Genomic DNA, 26,407 nt, shown 5'->3' with positions numbered 1-26,407 from the left:
ACCAGACCTGAACCCAATCGAGATGGTTTGGGGTGAGCTGGACCGCAGAGTGAAGGCAAAAGGGCCAACAAGTGCTAAGCATCTCTGGTAACTCCTTCAAGATTGTTGGAAGACCATTTCCGGTGACTACCTCTTGAAGCTCATCAAGAGAATGCGAAGAGTGTGCAAAGCAGTCATCAAAGCAAAAGGTGGCTACTTTGAAGAACCTAGAATATAAGACATATTTTCAGTTGTTTCACACTTTTTTGTTAAGTATATAATTCCACATGTGTTAATTCATAGTTTTGATGCCTTCAGTGTGAATGTACAATTTTCATAGTCATGAAAATACAGAAAAATCTTTAAATGAGAAGGTGTGTCCAAACTTTTGGTCTGTACTGTATATATATCTGAAGTGTTTGTTTTTCAATATAGCAGCAAGTTGCATTACTTTTTTGTCTGAAAATGGTTAAGTTGGCTATACACTGTCAAAAGCTGCTAGCCACTATTTTCCATGCCCCTCCCCCCATAGACATGCATGCTCAGTATGGCAAGCGTGCATGTATTCTGCAAAGGGAGAGGTGAATTAGCTACTGCTAGAAACCTCTGGACTGTGAACAAAAAGATGAGACTAAGGGCTCGTTCAGACATCAGTTTTTCACAGACTGGTTCTATCCGTGTTTTTACAGTCTGTGCACTAGCTTCAATGGGGCTAGTATTTTTGAAGACACGTCTGATCTTGATCAGATTCTCAGATCAAGCTCGACAATGTAACTCAAAGGATCCATGAAAAAAAAATCAGACCGCACTCGGATGGCATCCATGTGCTGTCAGTTTTTCATGGATTATTTGATATAAGCAGCTTGAAAAACCGTCATTATTTTTTTTTTTTTCATTCCAGAAAAACTGATGAAACTTTGACCAAACTCTGATGTAATAACATCTTCTTTTATTCCATTTCCATTAAAATTGCAGGGAAGCGGCACCTTTTGCGGACGACGGCCGTTTCGCGTGTCTATCTCACTTCCACGGGTCCAGGCGTGATAGACACGCGAAACGGCCGTCGTCTGCAAAAGGTGCCGCTTCCCTGCATTTTTAATGGAAATGGAATAAAAGAAGATGTTATTACATCGGTGTGCCACCTCGCTTTCTTCATGTATGAATTGTGACTTACTTTGTTTCTGGAGGGAGTTGCACCCGATGGTAAGATTGTTTGCTCCAGATGATGAGGTCCAGTTTCTGGAGTCTCTGCACAAGGACTGAGTCGCTGCAGTGTTGGTTGCCTGTGCATTTGTATTTGACCAAACTCTGATGGTAAAAACTGACACTGTCCAAACTGATGGGGAAAAAAAAATCACTGATTTCTGAATAAGGCCTTTCTGCTATTCAAAATGTCCAATGCATCCCATCCCCCGACATAGGACAACATGATGTACACATTAAATAAGGTGAACACTGAGGTGTTTACATAGATGTTGCCAAGAGAAACAAGTCCCATTGTTTTTGGAAAAAAAATACATTGTACATCATTAAACAATACATTGTACATCAGAAAACAAAGGGATCTGCTACTTTGGATCTAATCCTTATAAACAGGGAGGAAATGGTTGAGGAGGTAAAGGTGGCTGGGACCCTAGGAGGCAGCGATCATGCTATTATAGAATTTTGGATAACTAGAGGAGGAAGACATGTGAAGACTCAAACTTCAAGGTTAGATTTTAGAAAGGCAGATTTTAAGAGACTCAGAAAGAGAATAGGAGGGATCCAATGGCTGGATGTCCTTAAGGACAAAAATGTCCAGGAAGGATGGGAAATTTTTAAAAATGAGATTCTCAAAGCACAATCGTTAACAATCCCGAAAAGTAGGAAGAATGGGAAGCATTTAAGGAAACCAGGATGGATGAACACAGAACTTAAACACATGCTAAAAAGAAAGAAAGAAATGTTTATTAAATGGAAAGAGGGAGGCATATCTAAAGAAGATTATAATGCAGTCTGCAGATCCTGCAGGGCACGTATCAGGTTAGCTAAAGCTGACAATGAATTAAGGCTTGCAAGAGATGTCAAAAGCAATAAAAAAGGATTTTGGGGGTATGTCAAAAGTAAAAGAAAAGTCAAAGATGCTATAGGATTTTTACAGGATGAAAATGGAGAAATGGTAAGAGAGGATGTTGAGAAGGCCGAACTTTTTAATTCCTATTTTGCATCTGTTTTCTCTCAGAAAGAAAATGTAACATCAACTGATTTTCACTGTCCTTTTAAAGGAATAGAAGAATCCAAGTTATCTGTAAACAGAAAGATTGTGAGGGAATATTTAGCTAACGTAAATGAGTTCAAGTCTCCAGGTCCAGATGAATTACACCCCAGAGTACTGAAGGTGATCGTAGAAGAAATTTTAGAACCACTCTCCATAATCTTTGAAAATTCTTGGAGAACAGGAGAAGTCCCAGAAGACTGGAGAAGAGCAAATGTTGTTCCTATCTTCAAAAAGGGGAAGAAGGTGGACCCAGGGAACTATAGGCCGGTGAGTCTGACTTCTATACCAGGAAAGATCTTTGAACAAATTATTAAACAGCATGTATGTAAGTACATGGATAAGAATGAAGTGATTAACCAGAGTCAGCATGGGTTTGTAACTAACAAGTCATGTCAGACTAACTTAATTTCCTTCTATGACAGAATCACTGACTGGGTGGATCAGGGAAATGCTGTAGATATAGTATATCTTGACTTCAGCAAAGCATTTGACAAAGTATCTCACACCATCCTTATTGAAAAAATGACCAAGTATGCAATGGACCAGGCAACTGTTAGGTGGATTCATAACTGGCTTAGTGATCGGACTCAAAGGGTGGTTGTAAATGGCTTCACATCCAGCTGGATGAATGTCTCAAGTGGGGTACCACAGGGCTCTGTCCTGGGACCTGTATTGTTCAACATCTTCATCAATGATTTAGATGAAGGAATTGAGGGTAAACTGATTAAATTTGCTGATGACACAAAGCTAGGAGGGATAGCTAATACTAGAGAAGAGAGAGAGAGGATTCAAAAAGACCTAAATAAACTGGAGCGGTGGGCTGCAACCAACAGAATGGTTTTTAACAGGGAAAAATGCAAAGTACTACATCTGGGCAATAAAAATGAAAAAAGCATATACAGAATGGGAGGAACAGAGCTAAGCAACAGTACATGTGAAAAAGACTTAGGTATACTAATAGATCATAGACTGAACATGAGTCAACAGTGTGATGCAGCAGCAAAAAAGGCAAATACAATTCTGGGATGTATTAACAGAAGCATACAGTCTAGATCACGTGAAGTCATTATCGGTCTTTACTCCTCTTTGGTCAGACCTCATCTGGAATACTGTGTACAGTTTTGGGCACCACATTTTAAAAAAGACATAGACAAACTGGAACAAGTTCAGAGTAGAGCGACCAGAATGGTGACTGGTCTGCAAACCATGTCCTATGAGGAACGGTTGCAGGATTTGGGAATGTTTAGCTTGCAAAAAAGAAGACTGAGAGGAGACTTAATAGCTGTCTACAAATATGTCAAGGGCTGTCACATTGTAGAAGGATCATCTTTATTCTCATTTGCACAGGGAAAGACTAGAAGCAATGGGATGAAACTAAATGAGAGGAGACACAGATTAGATATTAGAAAAAACTTTTTGACAGTTAGGGTGATTAATGAGTGGAACAGGCTGCCACGAGAGGTGGTGAGTTCCCCTTCAATGGACGTCTTCAAACAGAGGCTGGACAGACATCTGTCTGAGATGATTTAGTGAATCCTGCTTTGAGCAGGGGGTTGGACCAGATGACCCAGGAGGTCCCTTCCAACTCTACCATTCTATGATTCTATGATTAACATTCATAGAAACATTTTGTTCCCAGTGAATGTTGTAAAGTCACTTTTATAAGTGACATGTCCCAGCTCAATAGCCAACAAACCTCAGTCCGGGGTAATCCATATGCTGACTCACAGGAGTTTAAAGCGATTTTGCCTTGGATTTTCTGAAGTGCATTTTTACAATGCGTATTTACTCCATATGAATACTCCCTCAGGATACTCTGACAATGCAGTGGAGCTGTGGTTGTAACTGTATCATGCGGCTATATTGCAGTTTACAATGCAGATACTGTGTTTACAGATCAAATCTGTACATTTTTAAGTGTTTTAGATGTATGAACTGCAACCGCATCAAAAGCCGCACTGTGAACTGTATCCAAACAAGGAAATTTAGGAACGAAAGCCTGTGTTAGACATTGAGCAAGCAAGGGGCGTCATAATGAGGAAGCAAGGGGCGTCATAATGAGGAAGCAAGGGGCGTCATAATGAGTAAGCAAGGGGCGTCATAATGAGGAAGCAAGGGGCGTCATAATGAGGAAGCAAGGGGAGTCATAATGAGGAAGCAAGGGCGCGCCGTAATGAGGAAGCAAGGGGCGTCATAATGAGGAAGCAAGGGCGCGCCGTAATGAGGAAGCAAGGGGCGTCATAATGAGAAAGCAAGGGGCGTCATAATGAGGAAGCAAGGGCGCGCCGTAATGAGGAAGCAAGGGCGCGCCGTAATGAGGAAGCAAGGGGCGTCATAATGAGTAAGCAAAGGCGCGCCGTAATGAGGAAGCAAGGGCGCGCCGTAATGAGGAAGCAAGGGGCTTCATAATGAGGAAGCAAGGGGTGTCATAATGAGGAAGCAAGGGGCGTCATAATGAGGAAGCAAGGGGCGTCATAATGAGGAAGCAAGGGGCGTCATAATGAGGAAGCAAGGGGCGTCGTAATGAGGAAGCAAGGGGCGCCATAATGAGTAAGCAAGGGGCGTCATAATGAGGAAGCAAGGGGCGTCATAATGAGGAAGCAAGGGCGCGCCATAATGAGTAAGCAAGGGGCGCCGTAATGAGGAAGCAAGGGGCGTCGTAATGAGGAAGCAAGGGGGCGCCGTAATGAGGAAGCAAGGGGCGTCGTAATGAGGAAGCAAGGGGGCGCCGTAATGAGGAAGCAAGGGGGCGCCGTAATGAGGAAGCAAGGGGCGTCGTAATGAGGAAGCAAGGGGCGCCGTAATGAGGAAGCAGGGCGTGCCGTAATGAGTAAGCAAGGGGCGCCGTAATGAGGAAGCAAGGGGCGTCGTAATGAGGAAGCAAGGGGCGTCGTAATGAGGAAGCAAGCGGCGTCGTAATGAGGAAGCAAGGGGCGTCGTAATGGTGAAGCTAGGGGCGTCGTAATAAAGAAGCCAGGGGCGTCATAATGAGGAAGCAAGGGGCGTCATAATGAGCAAGCAAGGGGCGTCATAATGAGCAAGCAAGGGGCGTCATAATGAGCAAGCAAGGGGCGTCATAATGAGGAAGCAAGGGGCGTCATAATGAACCTAGTTTCATAGTAGGGTTAAAGCTGGTTCTAGGTGGGATAATGGGAGTGATCGCCGTGTGTTAACAGTTAAGATAACGCTGACCTTTTGGACGCGGGTGCCGAGGTGACCGGGTGAGCAATGTCATGTTGCCCACATGGGATTTGGCAAGAATTGGGGTGGGAAAATAGGGCCCATAAAATTGGGGAGCAGCAGGTGGAGCTGTAGGAGTTTATAGGTAGGTCAGGAAGAGAAAATATGCAACCCTTTTCATTCCTAAGGCAAAAACCCACCCATCCCCCTCTTATTTTATGTTAAATGTTGTCTGATGTGTGGCCGAATCAGCCATATCTTACAGCAGAGGTGGATTGGCATCTGGGAGGATGCTAATTTACCGAAACTCCCCAGGATGTTGGGCCAGGGCAGTCACAAAGATTGGATGGAGGTTCAGCAATGTAATGAATGGGAGCTGGAGACAGGCAGACCCCTGCTCAGGGAGTGTCACGTCCTGATCAGTTCAAGCGCATTGCTTCATATTAATACTGGTATTTTAAATAAAAGGCAGCGAAACCACACTAATATTCTGGAATATAAATGTATAAGGCTGGGTATTCTGAAGGTTGCTTGGGGTGAAATAGTGACAGCATGTGAACACCTACTAGACTGACCAGGACTGACACTGGTGCAGTATCTGCTCTGGTTATATATCATTGCATATAATGAAGTGCAGCACTGTAGAATGAATCTGCTTCTGCCCTGGCACTACCGGATTCAGACACTACTGTTTACTTATATGGGTGTGTTTGTAGTGCTCTTATTTGTTCTGTCCTTTGTAACCTCATTAGTCTATTCCCTTATGTTTGCTTCAGTCTTAATTATGTACACTGCATTATTTTTATAGGGATATTTCCTCTAGTAGGTTAGTAGATTTTTGTAGGTTGTAACACTTTGGAGTGCGGCAGGAATGGGGGATGGAAGGCATCTGCTCCTGTCCTATTCATACTGCATTTTTCCCTTTGGTAATCAATGTGAGAAAATCTTCAATGAATGGGTTCAAGCTCTGATAAAGACAATGGGTGTGAATATGGTGCAGGGGTAACCCAGCAGTCAAGGCATTGCTATATTTATTACAAGATTTCCAAAAATGATGTTTTAAGCTCAGTATTATGATCATTACAATACTTCTTTTTTAGTTTAGGATTGCTTTATGACTTTACAATTAGCCTCCTGTTATGTCCTAACTTTATAGTAGATATAGACCGGACTCCTACAGTGATATTCAGTGCGATTTATGCAAGCGGTCCTGAATGAAATAAAATATATCCATATATTCTGTATATTGCTGAGATTTCCTTTTGCAAACTAGGCGCTATTCCAGGTCCTCAAGAGTCCAAATCATTCAACTTGGTCCACATGCAAGATGTTCTTCATGATAGGTAAAATACTAGAAGATTTTTTTTTACATTTTGTCATCCAGTTGTTTTATTTTTAAGTTAGCGCAGGTGAATTAGGGTCTATTTTTTCAGAACACAAACTGTAGTTCATGTCCGTGTGTAAAAATGTTTATTTGAACTATCTTTCAGACTAGCATTGGTCAGTGTACTATCCATGTGCTATGAGTTTTGCACACCGGCAGCACACAGTACATTTAATATGTTTGTCTGAACAAGCCCTAAGGCTTCATTCAGACATTCGTTTTTCACGTACGAGTGACATGCGTGTTTTTCACGGATAGCCCACGTAACTGTGATAGTCTATGGGGCCATTCACATGTCCGTGATTTTTCGTGGACCGAAAAGTCCGTGGAAAATTGCGGAGACATGTCCGATTTTGATCTGACCCACTATGGGATCGTTAAATAAAAATCAGACTGCATTCGGATGACATTCAAGTGCGGTCCGATTTTCACAGACTGTCAGAAATGAGGAGGTAGAGAAGTGTTTTTTTTTTTTCCACGTACAAGATAAACTGATGACACTTGGATCACACTCTGATCAAAATAATCAGTCTGTGTTTCTCGAAAGTGAGAAAAACGGACGCCTGAATGAGGCCTAAGGCTATCTTTAATTAGTGATGAATCCTAAATGCCCTTTAAATTTGTAGGATATCGGCTTGGGAGAGGCCTGTTTGAAAAATATTAGGTCAATATTTGATGTATAAAATAAAGGGGTTTCCCTACTGATAGATATATGATTTATCATATATGACATAGCAGCAGGAAATTTGATTTCAGACCGGAAGTCAGCATAATTGTGACTACAGGTCTGGACTTTAGTACAGGGTGTAAAAAAGGATTACCAGATCACATCTTTGTGTGCTACAGGATTTAGAAATATTTGTATGCAATTATTCCATTTACCTTGGGATCCGCACCGTATTGCCTTCCCATCATGCAGCAGATGTGACATCGATGTTAGTTCCATAATTTTTACATATTTAAATTGGTTTAAAGTTTACTAAGGTCAGACCCTTGTTCATCACCACTGGGATCCAGAAGAAAATTAGATATTAAAGGGATCTATGCCAAAACACTATACATGCGCTTTTTTACTTTTCTCCCAGGACAACATTGCCTTTAAATATTAATGATAAAATTAACATCAGTGAATGCTCTAACAATCAATGGCAGGAAGACAGGATGCAATCAAAATCCAACATTTTAGAAGATTTTAATGTCATTGTAATAAACTATGATGTTCTCTTTGCAATATGCATAAAGGTTATCTGCATATCTACCCTGTAAATATTCTAATAATATACTGCTATTAGGAATACACTAAACCTGCTACAGACACAAGATGTAACCGAGGCCTTAATTAGATGCAAACATTCCTAACCATACAAAGAATAAACATGTGTAATGCACACGCCCGGGCTGAGTGGCGTGTGCGTGTGTATGTAGTGATTCCACTGTGCCATGAACCGGAGAGTGCCTGGAGGGGCGTAACTAAGTATCTGCCCGATCCGACCAAGGTCGCACGACGACATATGACGCCAGTGCACCAGGGAGGAACCGGGCAGAGGGACCAGGTGCTACTCCAGGTCAGACCCCGGACACGGCTGTTGACCCACACAGGGGAATACTGGAATAGGCAGGTTAGGCTGGCACACCGACTGGTGAGTATAGGCAGACACGGCTGGAATACAGACGGGTGGATGCTGGTAGGCACGACTGGTATGCGGGCAGGGAGGTACTGGCAGGTACGACAGGTTGGAGCACCGAGTGGATAGGACCCAGTACAGACTGGGACTCAGGAACAGAACCGCAGACGCAGTGGACAAACAGCAGAGTGAGGGCGCCCAGAGTGGCGAGCAAGAGCAGAACAAGACGAGACCGCCTGGAGTAGTGAGCGAGAGAAGAGCAGGACAAGGCCGCTTGGAGCGGTGAGCAAGAGAGGAGCAGGACGAGACTGCCGAAGCAGCGAGCAAAGGGTCGGAGCAGAGCGAGACTGCCGGAGCAGCGAGCAAAGGGTCGGAGCAGAGCGAGACTGCCGGAGCAGCGAGCAAAAGGTCGGAGCAGAGCGAGACTGCCGGAGCAGCGAGCAAAGGGTCGAAGCAGAGCGAGACTGCCGGAGCAGCGAGCAAAGGGTCGGAGCGGAGCGAGACTGCCGGAGCAGCGAGCAAAGGGTAAGAGCGGAGCGAGACTGCCGGAGCAGCGAGCAAAGTGTCAGAGCGGAGCGAGACTGCCGGAGCAGCGAGCAAAGGGTCAGAGCGGAGCGAGACTGCCGGAGCAGCGAGCAAAGGGTCAGAGCGGAGCGAGACTGCCAGAGCAGCGAGCAAAGGGTCAGAGCGGAGCGAGACTGCCGGAGCAGCGAGCAAAGGGTCAGAGCGGAGCGAGACTGCCGGAGCAGCGAGCAAAGGGTCAGAGCGGAGCGAGACTGCCGGAGCAGCGAGCAAAGGGTCAGAGCGGAGCGAGACTGCCGGAGCAGCGAGCAAAGGGTCAGAGCGGAGCGAGACTGCCGGAGCAGCGAGCAAAGGGTCAGAGCGGAGCGAGACTGCCGGAGCAGCGAGCAAAGGGTCAGAGCGGAGCGAGACTGCCGGAGCAGCGAGCAAAGGGTCAGAGCGGAGCAGGAATGCTGGAGCAGTGAGCAAGGCAGAGCAGGCTAGAACCACCGGAGCGGTGAGCAAGGCAGAGCAGGCAAGAACTGCCGGAGCGGTGAGCAAGGCAGAGCTGGGGAGACAGGGCTCAGTTCACACGGAACAGACAGGAAGGGAAAGGCAGAACCAGATACCCACAGGGTACTTGCAGTGAAGTAGTGAGTGGACCACAAACTCACAAACGGAAGTACAGTGACAACGAGCAGGAGTTAGGTACGAGTTCAGACTCTGCAGAAAAAGGGAAGGTACGGACATAGAGAAAAACAGGAAACAGGCTAGGAGAGTATTCAGACAAGAACAGACACAGCAGCAAGATACAGGAGCGGGTCTAGGTATGCGGCCCCTAGAAGGCGGAAAGAACAGGCTAGGAGCGTGTTCACACAGGCCTGGAAATACAGCCTCCAGGATAGGCAGAAGACAACAGGCTAGAAGATAATACAGACAGGACACAGTTCAGACACGGGAACTGATACCGAAGGCAGGAAACATAAACGGAACCTGGCATATCAGTGACCAGAAGCCAACTGACAGAACACAATGCTCAGGCAGGGTTTCCTGGGAGGAGCTGGGTTAAATACCAGGTGACAGACAGCAATAGGCTGAGGACGCACAAGGGGTGTGCCCGCAGCAGGTGCAAGAAACAGGAAGTGATCGGGCACCTCCCTTAAGCAGCAGAAACAGAGGCAAGCAGACAGCATGGAGGGAAGCCAGGCTAGCAGACTGGACTGGAGATCAAGTGCACGCTCTTGCACAGTGGGAGATGGACCACTATGCAAGGATGCCGCCAGGTATGTTACAGTACCCCCCCTTACGCCCCCTCTTCTTCAGGCCTGCCAGAATGTTCCGTAGGGAATTCGAGGGCCAATCCTTCACTTCAAGGAGATCACTTCCACTGTCCACAGGAAAAACTGGTATCATCTGAGTAGCTAGGATGCTACCTCCTATCCAGCCATCCTCAGCAATAGACGAAACGGGTGGCATACCAGGAACAGTACACAAGGAAGTCTCTCTCCACATATTTTCCGGTGGCACCCCACAGGGTTCAGGAGACAACTGGAAGTCCTCCGCCAGGATGGAGGGGTGCAGAGACTCAGGGGTAACCTCTGCTTCGGAGTACACTAGGTCGGACTCACTGGAAGAAGCGGGCGAGGTATCAGGTACTGAGTATAGGAGAGTCTCTGTCCATTCGCTATCAGGTAGCACCCCGAAGGGTTCAGGAGACAACTGGAGGTCCTCCGCCTGGTCGGAGGGGTGTAGAGACTCAGGGATAACCTCTGCTTCGGAGTACACTAGGTCGGACTCACTGGAAGAAGCGGCCGAGGTATCAGGTACCGAGTATAGGAGAGTCTCTGTCCATTCGCTATCAGGTAGCACCCCGAAGGGTTCAGGAGACAACTGGAGGTCCTCTGCCTGGTCGGAGGGGTGTAGAGACTCGGGGATAACCTCTGCTTCGGAGTACACTAGATCGGACTCACTGGACGAAGCGGCCGAGGTATCAGGTACAGAGTATAGGGAAGACTCTGTCCATTCGCTACCAGGTAGCACACCGAAGGGTTCTGGTGACAACTGGAGGTCCTCCGCCTGGTCGGAGGAGTGTAGAGACTCGGGGGTAACTACCGCTTTAAGGTACCCATTGTCAAGCTCACAAGACGGAGCGGACGAAGTATCGGGTACCGGGTGTAGGGAAGTCTCTCTCCATTTGTCATCAAGTGGTATCCCGGAGGATTCAGGAGGCAACAGGGGGTCCTCCGCCAGGTAGTGGAGGTGCACAGACTCGGAGGTAATCACTGCTTCAGAGCACCCTTGGACAGGCTCACCGGTTAAAGTGGGTGAAGTATCAGATACCGGGTGCAGGCAGTCCTCCTGTGTGGATTCTGGGTGGGCAGTAGTCTCTTCGGGCCGGAGGACTAGTGCGCTACCCACACACATTACCCATCGGGGCTGCTCTGGGATTTTGGGAAGTGAAGCTTCAGCAGGGGTCTCCAGGTTAGGGTCATCAAAGACCATTAGAAAGGCCACCAGGAAGGCCTGCAGGTCCAGGAGGATAGGATCCTGTGTTTCCCATAGGGGGTTGATCCATTCCAAGGCATCACCCGCTAGGTTAGACATAATGAATCCCACCTTAACCCGATTGGTGGGAAAACAAAGAGGGTAGAACTTGAAGTGTAGCAAGCATTGCTCCACAAATGCACGGCTTTGTTTTGGATCCCCATAATACCGTGGCGGATCCGCAGGAACGAGTGCTGATAGATCCATCTGGATGGTTGCGTAATTCGCCTGGAACTCAGCTGGTAGCAAAAATAAATAAATTTCCTATAGATGCACATATTCGCTGGAAAAAGTCTCAGAGAGCGAAGGCCGTGGGGCTCAAAGGGAACCATGGCCTGAGCATGCTGTAATGCACATGCCCGGGCTGAGTGGCGTGTGCGTGTGTATGTAGTGATTCCACTGTGCCATGAACCGGAGAGTGCCTGGAGGGGCGTAACTAAGTATCTGCCCGATCCGACCAAGGTCGCACGACGGCATACGACACCAGTGCACCAGGGAGGAACCGGGCAGAGGGACCAGGTGCTACTCCAGGTCAGACCCCGGACACGGCTGTTGACCCACATAGGGGAATACTGGAACAGGCAGGTTAGGCTGGCACGCCGACTGGTGAGTATAGGCAGACACGGCTGGAATACAGACGGGTGGATGCTGGTAGGCACGACTGGTATGCGGGTAGGGAGGTACTGGCAGGTACGACAGGTTGAAGCACCGAGTGGATAGGACCCAGTACAGACTGGGACTCAGGAACAGAACTGCAGACGCGGTGGACAAACAGCAGAGTGAGGGCGCCCAGAGCGGCGAGCAAGAGCAGAACAAGAAGAGACCGCCTGGAGCGGTGAGCGAGAGAGGAGCAGGACGAGACTGCCGAAGCAGTGAGCAAAGGGTCAGAGCAGAGCGAGACTGCCGGAGCAGCGAGCAAAGGGTCGGAGCAGAGTGAGACTGCCGGAGCAGCGAGCAAAGGGTCGGAGCAGAGCGAGACTGCTGGAGCAGCGAGCAAAGGGTCAGAGCAGAGCGAGACTGCCGGAGCAGCGAGCAAAGGGTCAGAGCGGAGCGAGACTGCCGGAGCAGCGAGCAAAGGGTCAGAGCGGAGCGAGACTGCCGGAGCAGCGAGCAAAGGGTCAGAGCGGAGCGAGACTGCCGGAGCAGTGAGCAAAGGGTCAGAGCGGAGCAGGACTGCCGGAGCAGTGAGCAAGGCAGAGCAGGGGGGACAGGGCTCAGTTCACACGGAACAGACAGGAAGGGAAAGGCAGAACCAGGGTACTTGCAGTGAAGCAGCGAGTGGACCACAAACTCACAAACGGAAGTACAGTGACAACGAGCAGGAGTTAGGTACGAGTTCAGACTCTGCAGAAAAAGGGAGGGTACAGACATAGAGAAAAACAGGAAACAGGCTAGGAGAGTATTCAGACAAGAACAGACACAGCAGCAAGATACAGGAGCGGGTCTAGGTATGCGGCCCCTAGAAGGCGGAACGAACAGGCTAGGAGCGTGTTCAGACAGGAACAGGCAAGATACAGGAACGGGTCTAGGTATGCGGCCCCTAGAAGGCGGAAAGAACAGGCTAGGAGCGTGTTCACACAGGCCTGGAAATACAGCCTCCAGGATAGGCAGAAGACAACAGGCTAGAAGATAATACAGACAGGACACAGTTCAGACACGGGAACTTAAACCGAAGGCAGGAAACATAAACGGGACCTGGCATATCAGTGACCAGAAGCCAACTGACAGAACACAATGCTCAGGCAGGGTTTCCTGGGAGGAGCTGGGTTAAATACCAGGTGACAGACAGCAATAGGCTGAGGATGCACAAGGGGTGTGCCCGCAGCAGGTACAAGAAACAGGAAGTGATCGGGCGCCGCCCTTAAGCAGCAGAAACAGAGACAAGCAAACAGCATGGAGGGAAGCCAGGCTAGCAGACTGGACTGGAGATCAAGTGCATGCTCTTGCACAGTGGGAAATGGACCACTATGCAAGGACGCCGCCAGGTATGTTACAACATGGAATAACAAACCTACCCTTTCAAAATTTAAATTGTTCTTTAATTTACCCATTGTGACATAAACTTCAGCTTAAGGTTGGATGCAAGTAAAAAAAAAATCAACATGACAAATTGACAATAGGGAATCATCAAAGTCATCCTAAGGCCATGGCCCCACTATCAGTATTTGGTCAGTATTCTTTCTCAGAAGTGGGAGCCAGAACCAGGAGTGGGTGATAAATGCAGAATTGGTGACTTGTTTCTATTATACCTTTTCTCTGATTGTTCCTCACCTGGCTTTGGCTCCCACTCCTGAGAAAGAATACTGACCGAATACTGGGGACCGTGGCCTAAAGCATCAGATAAAGATGAACGGATCTTTTGAAATTCGAATTCACCAACTTTACTCAAAAATTCAATTTGCGTCAAATATATTTGTGTGAATCTCCATATTGGAAAGCTTGTAATTGCTCAGAAAATTCTTTTGGGGAAGAGGAGAGAGAGAACGCTGTTGACAATAAAGAGCTTACACTCTACAGGCGAGAGAGACTTGCCTAATGACTCTGCCTTATAAACTTTGATCCACTGGGAACCGCTGATTTCTGATGGCCCAGGTACTGACCATCACTGTACAAGGCCTGATAATGTGCTAGCTGCAGAGCATGGGGAGGCCAGAGCAGCAATTCAAAATCACAAAGCCAACTCTCCCATGCTTCAGCACTCTTGGAAATGGTGTCATGATCTTCCACTGATCGATCCGCTCATCTCTACCATCAGATCATATAGATATCAGATTAGAGCAGAGAGTAGGAAATAAATGACAAGTCAGACCCCTTTAAATCTGTAAGAGGCCCTAGCTGCTAGCTAGAGGATGACATAGTACCAGGTAAATGGACTACAAAAATGATAATTAGTAGGGCTAAAATAAAATGTTCAGTGTATGCTTATATCCACTACTTAAGGTGCATTTACACTGGCCAATCCATGAATGATAAACTGACGTCCATCGACTACCTGTAAGCTGATCGGCCATCATTTTATAGACTGTTTAGACCGCACTTCCATGCACACAGAATGGTACTTAATACAATAGTTGTGTGTGCGTAGAATATTATTTGTTCTCTGCAGCACATGATGCGTGCACATGCTGATGTGGTGCTAAGAACAATGATTTTGAGCAAGCTTAAAAATCATTTTACTCTGTAAGAGAGTGTACAATGAAAGATGAGAGTCCCCAGCAGTGTGCACCATTTGTGATTAGAGACTGCCATCTACTGTTCAGACAGAACCCTGCAGAACGAGAAGAAAGAGGAACTGTTGCAGGAAGGATGGATCTAAAGAGAGCACCGGATCAGATGACCTTGATGACGCAGTTCCCCTGTATAAAAAGCCAGCACACCAAAACAGGAGCAGATTTAGCACCAGGTGAAGGAACAGACAGGACGTGTGTCAAAGGAGGCGCTCAGGCCGGGGTGTCAGGCCGTGACAGGAGGCCCGAGGCAGCGAGTTGTGGCACGCCTGGAAGCAGAACTCAGGCGGTGCGAGACAAGTCCCAGAATCTAGACGACGCCGGTCAAGGCTTGAAGACCCGATCTACTGCAGGCAAGTTCTGGAGCCCAGACTACGCTGGTCAAGGCCAGAAAACCAGACCTGCGCCTGTCAAGACCTGGAGCCCAGATGACACCAGTCAAGAGCCGATGGCCAGCCGTCATCCCACCGGGAACAAGATACATCTGCCGTTGGTCAAGCACCAAAGATCCGTGAGATTTTGCTTGGGGACGCCTGTGGTGGCAAATGAGGAGAGCCTAGCTGTTACTTCCGACAATGACATACGGTGCAGGGGTCAGTTGGGGGTGGTGCAACGGACAGGGTGAGGACCGTCCAGAGTGTGAGAGGCACAGACAGTATTTATAGACTTTGTGAAAAGGACTTGCGGCGCAGCAGGAACAACCATAAACCCCCGCTAGGGCCTATAATATAAAGGGGATCATTATAGTGGTACCCTTTATTTCTGTGGACATTGCCCTCATAATAAACGGGATATATGTCATGTACTGAAATCCCTCTGCAAGAGTATAGTGTGTTGATAACAACTATGATTTTATTGTATATTGAATATTGTCCTCTGTAACTACCCTATTAGTCTCTTTGTGCAAATCACCCCCTTTTCTATATTCATACCCGGAGAATAACAGATAAGTTGGTTACTTCTGCCTTGTCCTTGTCTGCGTGTTGGATTCCGGTCACCTGCTTACAACTCGACAAATGGGCGTATTTCTTATTCATCAGGTGATTGGCAATCTGTTTAGACAGGCAGTTTCCTAAGAACGCATCATCAAATAAGCAGCTGAATTAATTCCGACAATGCTATGGATAGGAGAAATATAGAGGTCACTGTGGGGCAAGTATGGTCAGCTCCATTTCACTGGTGGAATGATTTCATAGTTCAGTATTTCAAATATAAGCTTTGTTTGAAAAAAGCTACTTGGCTCAATGGCTCCATTTCAGGCAAACATGACCAAAACCAAAGAAAGGATTAGAGTAGAACTCGAGTATTCCATTTTCCATATACTTCACAAAGACTTTATTGAGTGAAATAAATCAAAAGTTTCATCTTTATAGTACTGCTGGTAATAGAGAGTGCAATGTTTTGAGTCGTAAAAACCCTTAATCAGGCAACTTTATTACAATAGTAATCTGATAAAGTGTTTTTCCAACCCAAAGTGTTGAACGAGGTGATGCCTTGCCTTCTATCAGGGGTATCGTATGGATACAATTTTTTTTTTAAATTGATATCTTGAAAAACATGGTCATCCTATTTGGAACGTGCTGGTTGTGCTGCCTAATCTTGATACATACAAAGTCAATGACATTTCATAGAGTATCTATCTATCTATATTAGATGCTTAACTGAAGAGTAGAGTTTCCAAAGACTGTGTCAAAGATCAGCCTAACAGAAGACTACAAGCATAGCCAAGGGAATGGAGGTACATCACTAAGCAGCACCTTTGCACCTTCATTGTGGAAATAGATGGAGGTGTCTTCTCATGACCAATTATCTTATGAGTAAAATAAGATTGATTTGTGAAGGTTAAACCGGCTCTATTTTAGGAAACCTATTCTGTGATATATTCCAGGTATAATAAAATTCATATTTCCTATTTTGCACACAATGCATTCACATATCGTTCTGCCTGACAGCACACGCAAATATATACGTACATTTTTCATAAAACAAAAAAGAGCTTTCAATGAGAATAAGACAGGTCCAACGTAATACATATTAACGAAAATGTATTAACCTTGTTGGATCCAATTTCTTGTCTGATTTTGATTTTTCAGATGAAAACTTTCTATAGTGATAATTCTTAATCTCAGAATTAATAGGATTTTGGAATAATGTGAGTTAAAGCACCACTCCAGGGTTTTTTTTTATTGCAGGACTGGTGTTTGTAATCTAAGGTCCTGGCACCTCGCCTCATACTTACCCACCACTGCCTTCATCTTTTATTAGCACCACTCCTGTCAGTCTCCAGCAGTTTATGACCTGCCGGATTGCTCCCGTGTTTGCTGGAGAGAGCCGGAGATAATTTTTCAATGCAAGTCTATGGGATACTCATTCTGACTTTCACAGACTTGCATTGAGAGCTTGTGACCGTTAATTCTGACTTCCGGCCAGTCAGAAGTTATGATTGCAAGATGGCGCGGTGGGAACGGAGCAGCATTGATAGAAGGTCAAGATGGCAGCGGGTAAATACAACACAAGGGTCAGGGACCTTAGATTAGTAGCACCAATCCAGCGCTGAAAAAAAAACCAAAACCACTGGAGTAGTGCTTGAAACCATTAGATTGGATGTACTTGTGATAAAAAAAACTGCAGTGCACAATGTATGTTAAGCACAGATCACATCTATATTGTGGTTTCCATTTCCAACTGTAATGCACTGTGGAACCCTTCATATAACAGACTCCTACTGACTTATGAGGTTCTGTAGAGGTGTCTGTCATTTTGATAGGAAGAATAGCGCTGCATGCCTAATTATTAGGATTAGCACAATTTCGGAGGTGATTGTCAGATCTTTGACACATTTCATAATCCTGTTTTACAGCTCTGTTCCAGAGAACCATGAGGGCAGCTTTAACATGGAGTAGAAATATGGCTGAATAACGGATGTGTTAAACTTGCCTAAAGCTTAGCGACATACTTGATATTTTGAGCAGGCAGAAAGGGTGAATTAGACAATTTTCTAACTACGATTAGTGCCGTTTCGTAACCTGAATCTGCATGACAGATTATGACCAGTGGCAGATATCTGAGAAATAGTTGATCAGTGTGGAATATCAGTTGTTGTGACGTTAGTCATTACTCATGGACAGACCATGAGGCAGAGAAGTCAGACGTGTCAGGGTCAGTACCAATAGAGCACATAGAAAACCAAGGGAAAAGACAAAGGCGTAAGTCAGGTCACAGTCAAAGGTCAGAATACCAGAAAAATAGTGGATCTAAGCAAAGGGGCAAAAACAAACGGGTAGTCAGAACACGGTCCAAAGGTCAGGCAGCCGAACTCACAGCACAGGAAACAGGCAAACACACACCAGAGAGCAGAAGCTTTGACTGGCAGTGATCTGGGCCAGACAGCTCACCTAAATAGCAAGGGCAATTACTAAGAACAGGGAACACGTGGAGAAATCTCTGCACCTCCCAATCTCCGATAGGTCATCTGAGCTGTCAAAGCATATACAGCTCAACATGCTCCAGCACAGGATGACAGAGCTGTCCATCACTGAGTCCCAGACACACTGAGCGGAGGAATTATGACAATTGTTGGGTATTGTACTTGAAAAATATTTCATGTCGACATGACAGCTGTGCATCCCATCAGTGCAATCCCAGACTAGGCCGCAGATCATGTTGGAGAAATTCCCTAATGTATGGCCACCCTAAATTAACATTTCCAGTTTTGTCATGATGTCCGTCATATAGCTTTTCAACACTTTCACTGTCATCAACTTGTCATACTAAAATTTTGACACGTCACACATAAATATGTCAATATATCACCTGAATCTGTGTTAATATATTTTTTTCTATATCAATGTGTTAATATATTTTCTAGGTTATCATCCTTGGTCATTAAACAGTTTGCGCCACGAAACTGGCTTGAAACTGTTGCATGAGGAAGCATGGCCCCATAAATTCAATATAATTTACGTCACAAAAGGGGTGTAAATTATAGCAGAAATGTACTCGTGTCCATGACAGAAGTATTTCTCTGTCTCTGGTGCATGCCGAATTTGGTCCATCTTACTACAGCAAACTCTGCATCAAGGCGGGCATAGAAAATGTCAGTATATGGATCTGCCCTTAGATGTCCAATGGAACACGTAGCAATAGTAATAATAATGACCAAAGTAAACATGTACTGATGTCTTAAATGTTATATTAAAGCCTTGTACCTGTATGAACATGCCATTAATTTCCTGTATGATGCCCCCTTCCCCAAATGTTGCTTCTCTGATTGCATCTGCCATATAACAACATCTTCTGTCTTGGTGATCATGGATTCTAGTCTTCTCACAGACTCAACTGCTCTGAAGTAATTCACATAAGAGCAAACAAGGCACGGATGCTCAACTCAAGCCTAAAGCCCCCGTCTCACATAGCGAGATCGCTAGCGAGATCGCTGCTGTGTCACGGTTTTGGTGACGCAACAGCGACCTCACCAGCGATGTCGCTATGTGTGACACTTTGCAGCGATCAGGCCCCTGCTGTGAGGTCGCTGATCGCTGCAAAGTGTCCTGGTCCATTTTTTGGTCGTTGCTCTCCCACTGGTCAGCACACACCGCTGTGACCAGCGGGAGCAGCGATCAGGCTGGTAACTATGGTAAACATCGGGTTACTAGGGGCACACGCGCACTTAGTAACACGCTGTTTATCATGGTTACGAGCCTGCTAAAGTGAGCGGTAACCTCCCGCTCACCGTAGCAGAGTGGTAACCACGATAAACAACGGGTTACTAGGAGCGCGTGTGCCCCTAGTAACCCGATGTTTACCATGGTTACCAGCCTGCTCCTGCTTCAGCAGGCTGGTAACCAGGAGCAGGACATCGTGGAAAGATTCTTTCCACGATGTCGCTGCTCCCCTGATCGTTGGTGAGCCTGCCTGTTTGACAGCTCACCAGCGACCACATAGCGACGCAGCAACGATCCCTGACAGGTCGTATCGTTGTCGGGATCGTTGCAGCGTCGCTAAGTGTGACGGGGCCTTTAAAGCCAGGAGTAGTGATCGAGAATGGGCCCTTGAAGGGAATGTGTCATTAGAAAATGATCTTATTGGCTTAATCAGGTTGTTGTGCTAAATATATATTTTTTAAAATGTTAACTTTTTCATGTTCCATATGTATTCATCTATCTGTATTAAAAATAAAAATTAAAAGCCTTGCAATTTTTACACTAGCCAGTGGCCACTTCAGTTTTTTCCCCAAGAAATGCACATGTACATTAGCAGGAATAGACTGACTCAGACTATATCTTTTGTATTGAAGCTTCTAATGATCGTGGCCAAAGGTCATTGTGAAATCCCTTATTGTGAATGGTGTGTTATCTGTAATTGTAATCCTGCCTCTGATGATGAGAAGTCTGCTGAAAACTCCTCATGAATAGACAGGAGGCATGAATCTAAAATAGCCCCAGGGGGGCCTCTGTGAAAATTACTAGATTACTAACTTGTTTTCTTAGTACAATTCATGTCATAAAATAAATCATTGCCAAACAATTTTATAAAAGACATATAACACAAAGACAATTTAAACAATAGGTCATTTTGTCATTTTCTGATGACTCATTCCCTTTATATAAGGGAATGGAATCCTCATAAAACAGGTGGCAGTGTGCGCAATGTGTTGGATTTTATTATATTAGTAAAGGTGTTATTGTGGGTAGTTACACTATATTCTGCTGATATATATCGCTACCGAAATAGGTCTATTGATCCTTTCATAGTAGTATCAATTTATTTCTTGACAAGAATGGTGTGCTTGGTATGAAACATTTAACACTTTTTTCTAGGCATTCTAGATTTTTTTTTTTTGTCGCCTGATAATTGCCATATGCATTTACCATTATTTTGTGCCAAAAAAGAAACATGACAAATAGACAACCTCTTTTTGCTAGGTAGTTTTATCCTATTAGGATAAATGTAAAAGTGTCCAAAATGTATAATTAAAGAAGTTTTCCACTACTTTTCCTTTGATGTCCTATCCATAGGATAGCTGCACCCGGCACCCCCGCCGATCAGCTGTTATTGGTGGCGGCGGCGGCCACCGGCCCAAAATACTTACTTGCGGAGCTGCCGTCTATCTGTAGTGGCCGCCACGGGGTACTACACATTCGCCTCCCATTAAATTGAATAGTAGGCAGATGTGCAGTACCCTGCAGAGGCCACTACAGCTAGACAGCCAAGCTCCACAAGTAAGCACTTCTGGCCGGCGGCCGCCACCGGCACCAGTAACAGCTGATCGTGGGGGTGCTGGGTGTGGGACCCTGGCCGGTCAGACATTGATACCCTATCCAACGGATGGGGCATCAATGTAAAAGTAGTGGCCAACTTCTTCTTCTTAGTTTTGGATGTTTTGTAGCTTTTTTATGTGATGTCTGCTATTCTGCTAGTTCCACTACTATCATGTGGGCAGTGTTACCCAAAAGTGTACCATCCCTTTTAAAAGTAAACTTTGAAGCAAAAGTGGTAAATCTTCTAGCCTTTCTTTGTACAGCAGTGAGCGGCCTGGAAGCAGGGAGTTACCAGCTGTCAGACAAGCTGGGCAGGCAATTATCCAGGATGTATGTGAGCAGTGTTATATGTCCTGTCAACTGAAACAACACCGGTAGGAAAATCCCAAGCATTGCTGCTAGGGCACTAACCAGGCGTGTGGTCTATGCAAAATATTATTATTGTAATGTCTGGGACTTGGAGATCATGTACAAATATTATTTCTCAGCACACAAAATAAACAATGCAGATAAAGTGCTGTGATATGCCAAGCATTGTATCACAGAGAACAAACAACTTGGTGATTTCTAGGCTCAGGATGATGTGACTCTTGGCACAGAGATCCCCACACTCCTTACAAAGATCCCATTCTCTGTGCATCATTGAGATTGTGCATGAGAAACAAACAATGATAGCGATCTGTCCTGTCTATTGTTGTGATGTCTATGCTATGAACAGAACAATATGAAGGTTAATTGGCCTACAATGTAATTGAGTATGTAAGAGATTAGACTGGGGGATCAGCTGGTATTTGGTTTGTCAGGGGCACACATTTACCAGTATACACTGCTATAGGCCTCATTCAGACGTCCGTTTTTGACATATGTGTTCTGTGCTTGTCATGGATAGAAAATGTAACAATTTTAATCTAGAGTGCTATTTACATGTCTGTTTTTGTGACGACTACACGTCTGCAAAAACATCACGGACAATACATGGATGTCATCCGTGTGCAGTCTGTGATTACATTGCAATTAATAGGAGAAGCTTTGCAATTTTTGTTTCCAATATTGAAAATCACTGATGAAACACTGTTGATAAAAACTGACCAAACACTGACCAAATCCAAAACCCTAATGACATTCGGACCGTTTTTTTTTGTTTGAGTACATGAAAAATCAATGACGTCTGAATGAGACCGTGAACCTGTCATAACGGTCACAGAAAACGTGATGTGCAGCATATTACTGGGTTGTAGGTTCATATACAACCAAGGTCCACATCTGCATTTGATCAGTATGTTCTCCGCGTGCCTGGATTTCCTCCGGTATGTGTGCTGTATGTATGAGACAGGAAGGTTGCTACTTAACCCAGGGACTGATAGGAATGACATTGTACTGCATTGCTGAGTATGTTGGAGAAAACAACCTTTTTTAAAAAAAAATTCTGTTTGACAGTGTGGTAAGGGTGTGCTTTTTTACCACTATAAGAGTATATTCACACAGAGGTTTTTATGTGACTTGAATTGAACTGCTTTAAGTACTCTTATTTGGATTTTGGGAAGGATAAGCTTCAAAATCCATGTAAAAAATTGTGTAAACATATCCTGATATTGTTATATTAAAGATGTTTATCGAGAGGTTTGAGACATTGTAAAGATTATGTTGAATGTATCCATTTTATGTTAGCTGTTACACAGCCCCTAATATCCATGTGTGTGATGAGTGCTGTGGAATAAGTGCTATGCAACTAAAGGGGAAAATAATTAACAATCAAATCCATTTGATAATAATAGTGCGGATAATATCATCAATGTCTCTTACCTGGTTGGAGGAAATTGTTTCCACTATAAAGCTAAACTGATGGATTTCTTCCGACCCAATCATTGTGAGCAGTGACTTGCAGACAGAAGAGAATCCCCCTGAGTCTTCAGCACATGAGAGCTTGGAACAGCTGCAGCCAAGTTTGATAAGAGATACTGAGGCCAACAAGGAAACTTGCTCCGGTTGTGAACGGATGAAGGTTTGGCTGTTACTGAGAAGAAGAGCTCATGGAAAAAGAAGGACAATAAATCTGATAGGCTGTGTTTATGTCGTGAAAATTTTATGAGAGATACTGAAGCTATGCAAAGAGTATCACCACCCATTACACAGCGGTCCTCCTCCTACTCCTCCTGCAAAGCCGAAGACAGCAGACACCCAGGAGCACTTCACACATACAAGAGGGTCAGTCTGTGCACTGGCCACAGCAGGGATGAGAGGGCACTGTCCACACCACAGATGAGAGGGCACTGTCCACACCACGGATGAGAGGGCACTGTCCACACCACGGATGAGAGGGCACTGTCCACCCAACAGATGAGAGGGCACTGTCCACACCACAGATGAGAGGGCACTGTCCACACCACGGATGAGAGGGCACTGTCCACACCACGGATGAGAGGGCACTGTCCACACCACGGATGAGAGGGCACTGTCCACACCACGGATGAGAGGGCACTGTCCACACCACGAATGAGAGGGCACTGTCCACACGACGGATGAGAGGGCACTGTCCACACCACGGATGAGAGGGCACTGTCCACACCACGGATGAGAGGGCACTGTCCACCCAACAGATGAGAGGGCACTGTCCACACCACGGATGAGAGGGCACTGTCCACACCACGGATGAGAGGGCACTGTCCACACCACGGATGAGAGGGCACTGTCCACACCACGGATGACTGCATGGACTGCACTGTTACCAGGAATATCACAGAATACAGAAATAATGTAACAAAGCATTGACTTATTTAGAAGCAACTCAAAGTATGGATCACATCGGTCTCGATTATGTTTATGACTGTGAGACTGTTTTTCTCAGAGGAACAAAAAATTGATGGAAGTTTCTCAAGATTCTCAAATAAACAGCCTGTGAAAAGCGGACATCACACAGATGGCATCCGAGTGCTGTCCGATAGTTTCACTGACCCATAGACTTGCATTGGTGAGATTAATCCGTAACTCAGATCAAAATTGGACAAGTCTCAGTAATTTTGTGCAGACAACTGCGAAAACAGACAGACATGTGAACAGCCCCATAGACTATAATAGGTACACATTCTAGCCGTGAAAACCATGGATAGAGTTCATACACGAAAAACTGATGTCAGAGTGACCCCTGAAGCTGTATATACTTGTGAAGATTAAGGGTTTGTTCACATTATCATTTTTTTACTTTCCTTCAGAGGTTCTAGTATTTTGGGGCATTTTTGATCTCGCAAATAGTGTAATTTGCAATGCTACTCTTGGCTTAACAAATACTGGAACCTCAGTGGAAATTTGACAGCTCAAATTGTTGCTCAGTGTTCGCACTGTTGCTTGCAGTGCTGGGGTCCTGGGTTCAAATCCCATAAAGGACAATATTTGCTATGACTTTGTATTTTCTCCCCGTGTTTTCATGGGTTTCCTCTGGGTACTTAGATTTCCTCCCACACTCCAAAGAGATACTGATAGGGAATCTAGATTGTGAGCCCCAATGATTAAGCGAGTAAAATAAATAAAATTATATAGTTAATTGGATGCAACAATTTATTGGGATTTAATAAAAATTGATCCACTATTGGAGTCATTGCTTCCATGAGAATAGACATCATGATCCTAGTGAGCTTTAAAGGAGCACTCCCATCAAAGTTTTTATCCTCTTACTATATTGCAATCACTATATTATATGGCACCGTGTACTTACAAGTTAATTCTTCTCTTTTCCATTAGGTCTATGACATCATGTGATGAAAAACAGACTAGCTGAATCCTTCTAAGCTCTATGTACAAACAGGAAGTCTCTTTTCCCTGCATGAGTCATCCCCCTCTTCAATGCTGGACTGAGCTGCTCTGCTCCTCCCCCCTGCCAGGGACATTTGCAGTAATGTTGAATTGCAGTTCTAATGATGACTCATACAGGGAAAAGAGACTTCCTGTTTCTACATGGAGCTTAGAAGGATTCAGCTAGTCTGTCTTTAATCATACAATGTCAGATACCTAATGGAAAAGAGAAGAATTAACTGGATAAAAGGGGAAAATGAGCAATTGTAAGTACACAGTGCTATAGAATATGATGACTGCAATATATTGAGAGGATAAAAATATTAATCATCAGTTTTTCTTTTATGAACTCATACCTATGTTAGTCTATGGGGTAGTTCACATGTCCAATTTTTTATCTGGGACCAAGTGATCCACACAAAGACTTGTGCAAAATTGATCCATGTGTTGGATCAAACTCGCTAATACAAGCCTATGGATCCGTGGACAGTACAGACACACTGACAGTACAGTAAAAACTGACACAGTGACCAAAAACATTGATGAACATTGGGACATTTTTTGTGTGCGAGAAAAATCACTGATGTGTTACGAAGCCCTGAGGCTACTTTTCCACATTTGTTTATTTCATTCACTTATATAACGCCATTAATTCCACAGCGCTTTACAGACATTATCGGCACTGTCCCCAATGGGGCTCACAATCCACAGTAGATTCCTTATCAGTATGTTTTTGGAGAGTGGGAGGAAAGTGAAGAAAACACAAACACAGGGAGAAACTTCTTGAAGATGTTGTTAGGGCTCGCTCACATGAGCGCATACATCGGATGAATGCTATCTGATGTTTTATGGGATAGCACTTGGACCAATTTTATTCTATGGGACTGTGCTGATCAAAGTTTTTTTTCCCATATCGATTCGGCATGAGAGAAAAAAATCGCAGCATGCTGTGCAGCGCGAATCGGATGGCATGCACCCATTCAAATGTGTGCGCGGAAATAATCAGACTGCATTTGGATGCCATCCAAGTGCAGTTCAATTTCCATGGACTCGCATAATGGAAAAGATGGAGAAATGTTATTATATCTCCATTTTTCCTGACAGTGCACCTTGATTCTCTTGTCGGATCACACTAAGCTGACACTCTGATCAAACTCGGATTAGAGTTTTATCCGTGTGACATTAATATAATCGATCCAACTCTCTTGCATCCAAGAATCTGCACTAATGTGAGTGAGGTCTTAGTATGCGAACAAAATAAGAGTGCTAATCACTGAGCCACCGTGCTGTCCATATACTCGTTTCTACATGTGAAAACACTGCAGGGTTTTTTTTTTCTACAAATGTCTGTACCAAGATATGCAGTACCAATCTGTTGAGATATTGGATTTTTAGGGATTTTCCCTTTTTCATGTGTATTTGGTGCAGATTTGATGCCGCATTTTTTAATGTTTTTATTGCAGAAAAGCAGGGATTCTGCAGTTAAAAACACATTTGCAATTTTATACATGCACTTTTTTTCTGGCTCCCCATAGAAACCTGTAGATAAAAAAAATCTCCAAAAAAAATCACAGTTGAACAACTTCTTCTGAAGAAGAAACCCCTATTGAATGTATATGGCTGACATTAAGTAATTGATAAAGACTGATTACAGGACAAATTTA

At 44.9% G+C, this 26,407-nt stretch overlaps 1 protein-coding gene across 1 annotated transcript in view; it reads right to left on the bottom strand.

Annotated features, from left to right (window-relative positions):
* Positions 1-23,026, bottom strand: part of TRIM36 (tripartite motif containing 36) — a 132,006-nt gene extending 108,980 nt beyond the window's left edge. The window contains exon 1 of the mRNA XM_073677178.1: positions 22,761-23,026. Within this exon, the coding sequence (XP_073533279.1) occupies positions 22,761-22,823 (63 nt within the window). The 5' untranslated portion in view covers positions 22,824-23,026. The remainder of the gene's footprint in view (positions 1-22,760) is intronic.
* Between the last annotated feature and the right edge of the window lie 3,381 nt (positions 23,027-26,407).

The sequence above is a fragment of the Phyllobates terribilis genome, unplaced genomic scaffold (genome assembly GCF_046119375.1).
Source record: "Phyllobates terribilis strain yellow unplaced genomic scaffold, ASM4611937v1 Scaffold_1__5_contigs__length_1240528914, whole genome shotgun sequence".
NCBI lineage: Eukaryota > Metazoa > Chordata > Amphibia > Anura > Dendrobatidae > Phyllobates > Phyllobates terribilis.
The sequence above is the reverse complement of the archived record's forward strand: the minus strand, read 5'-3'. Positions and strand labels throughout refer to the sequence as shown.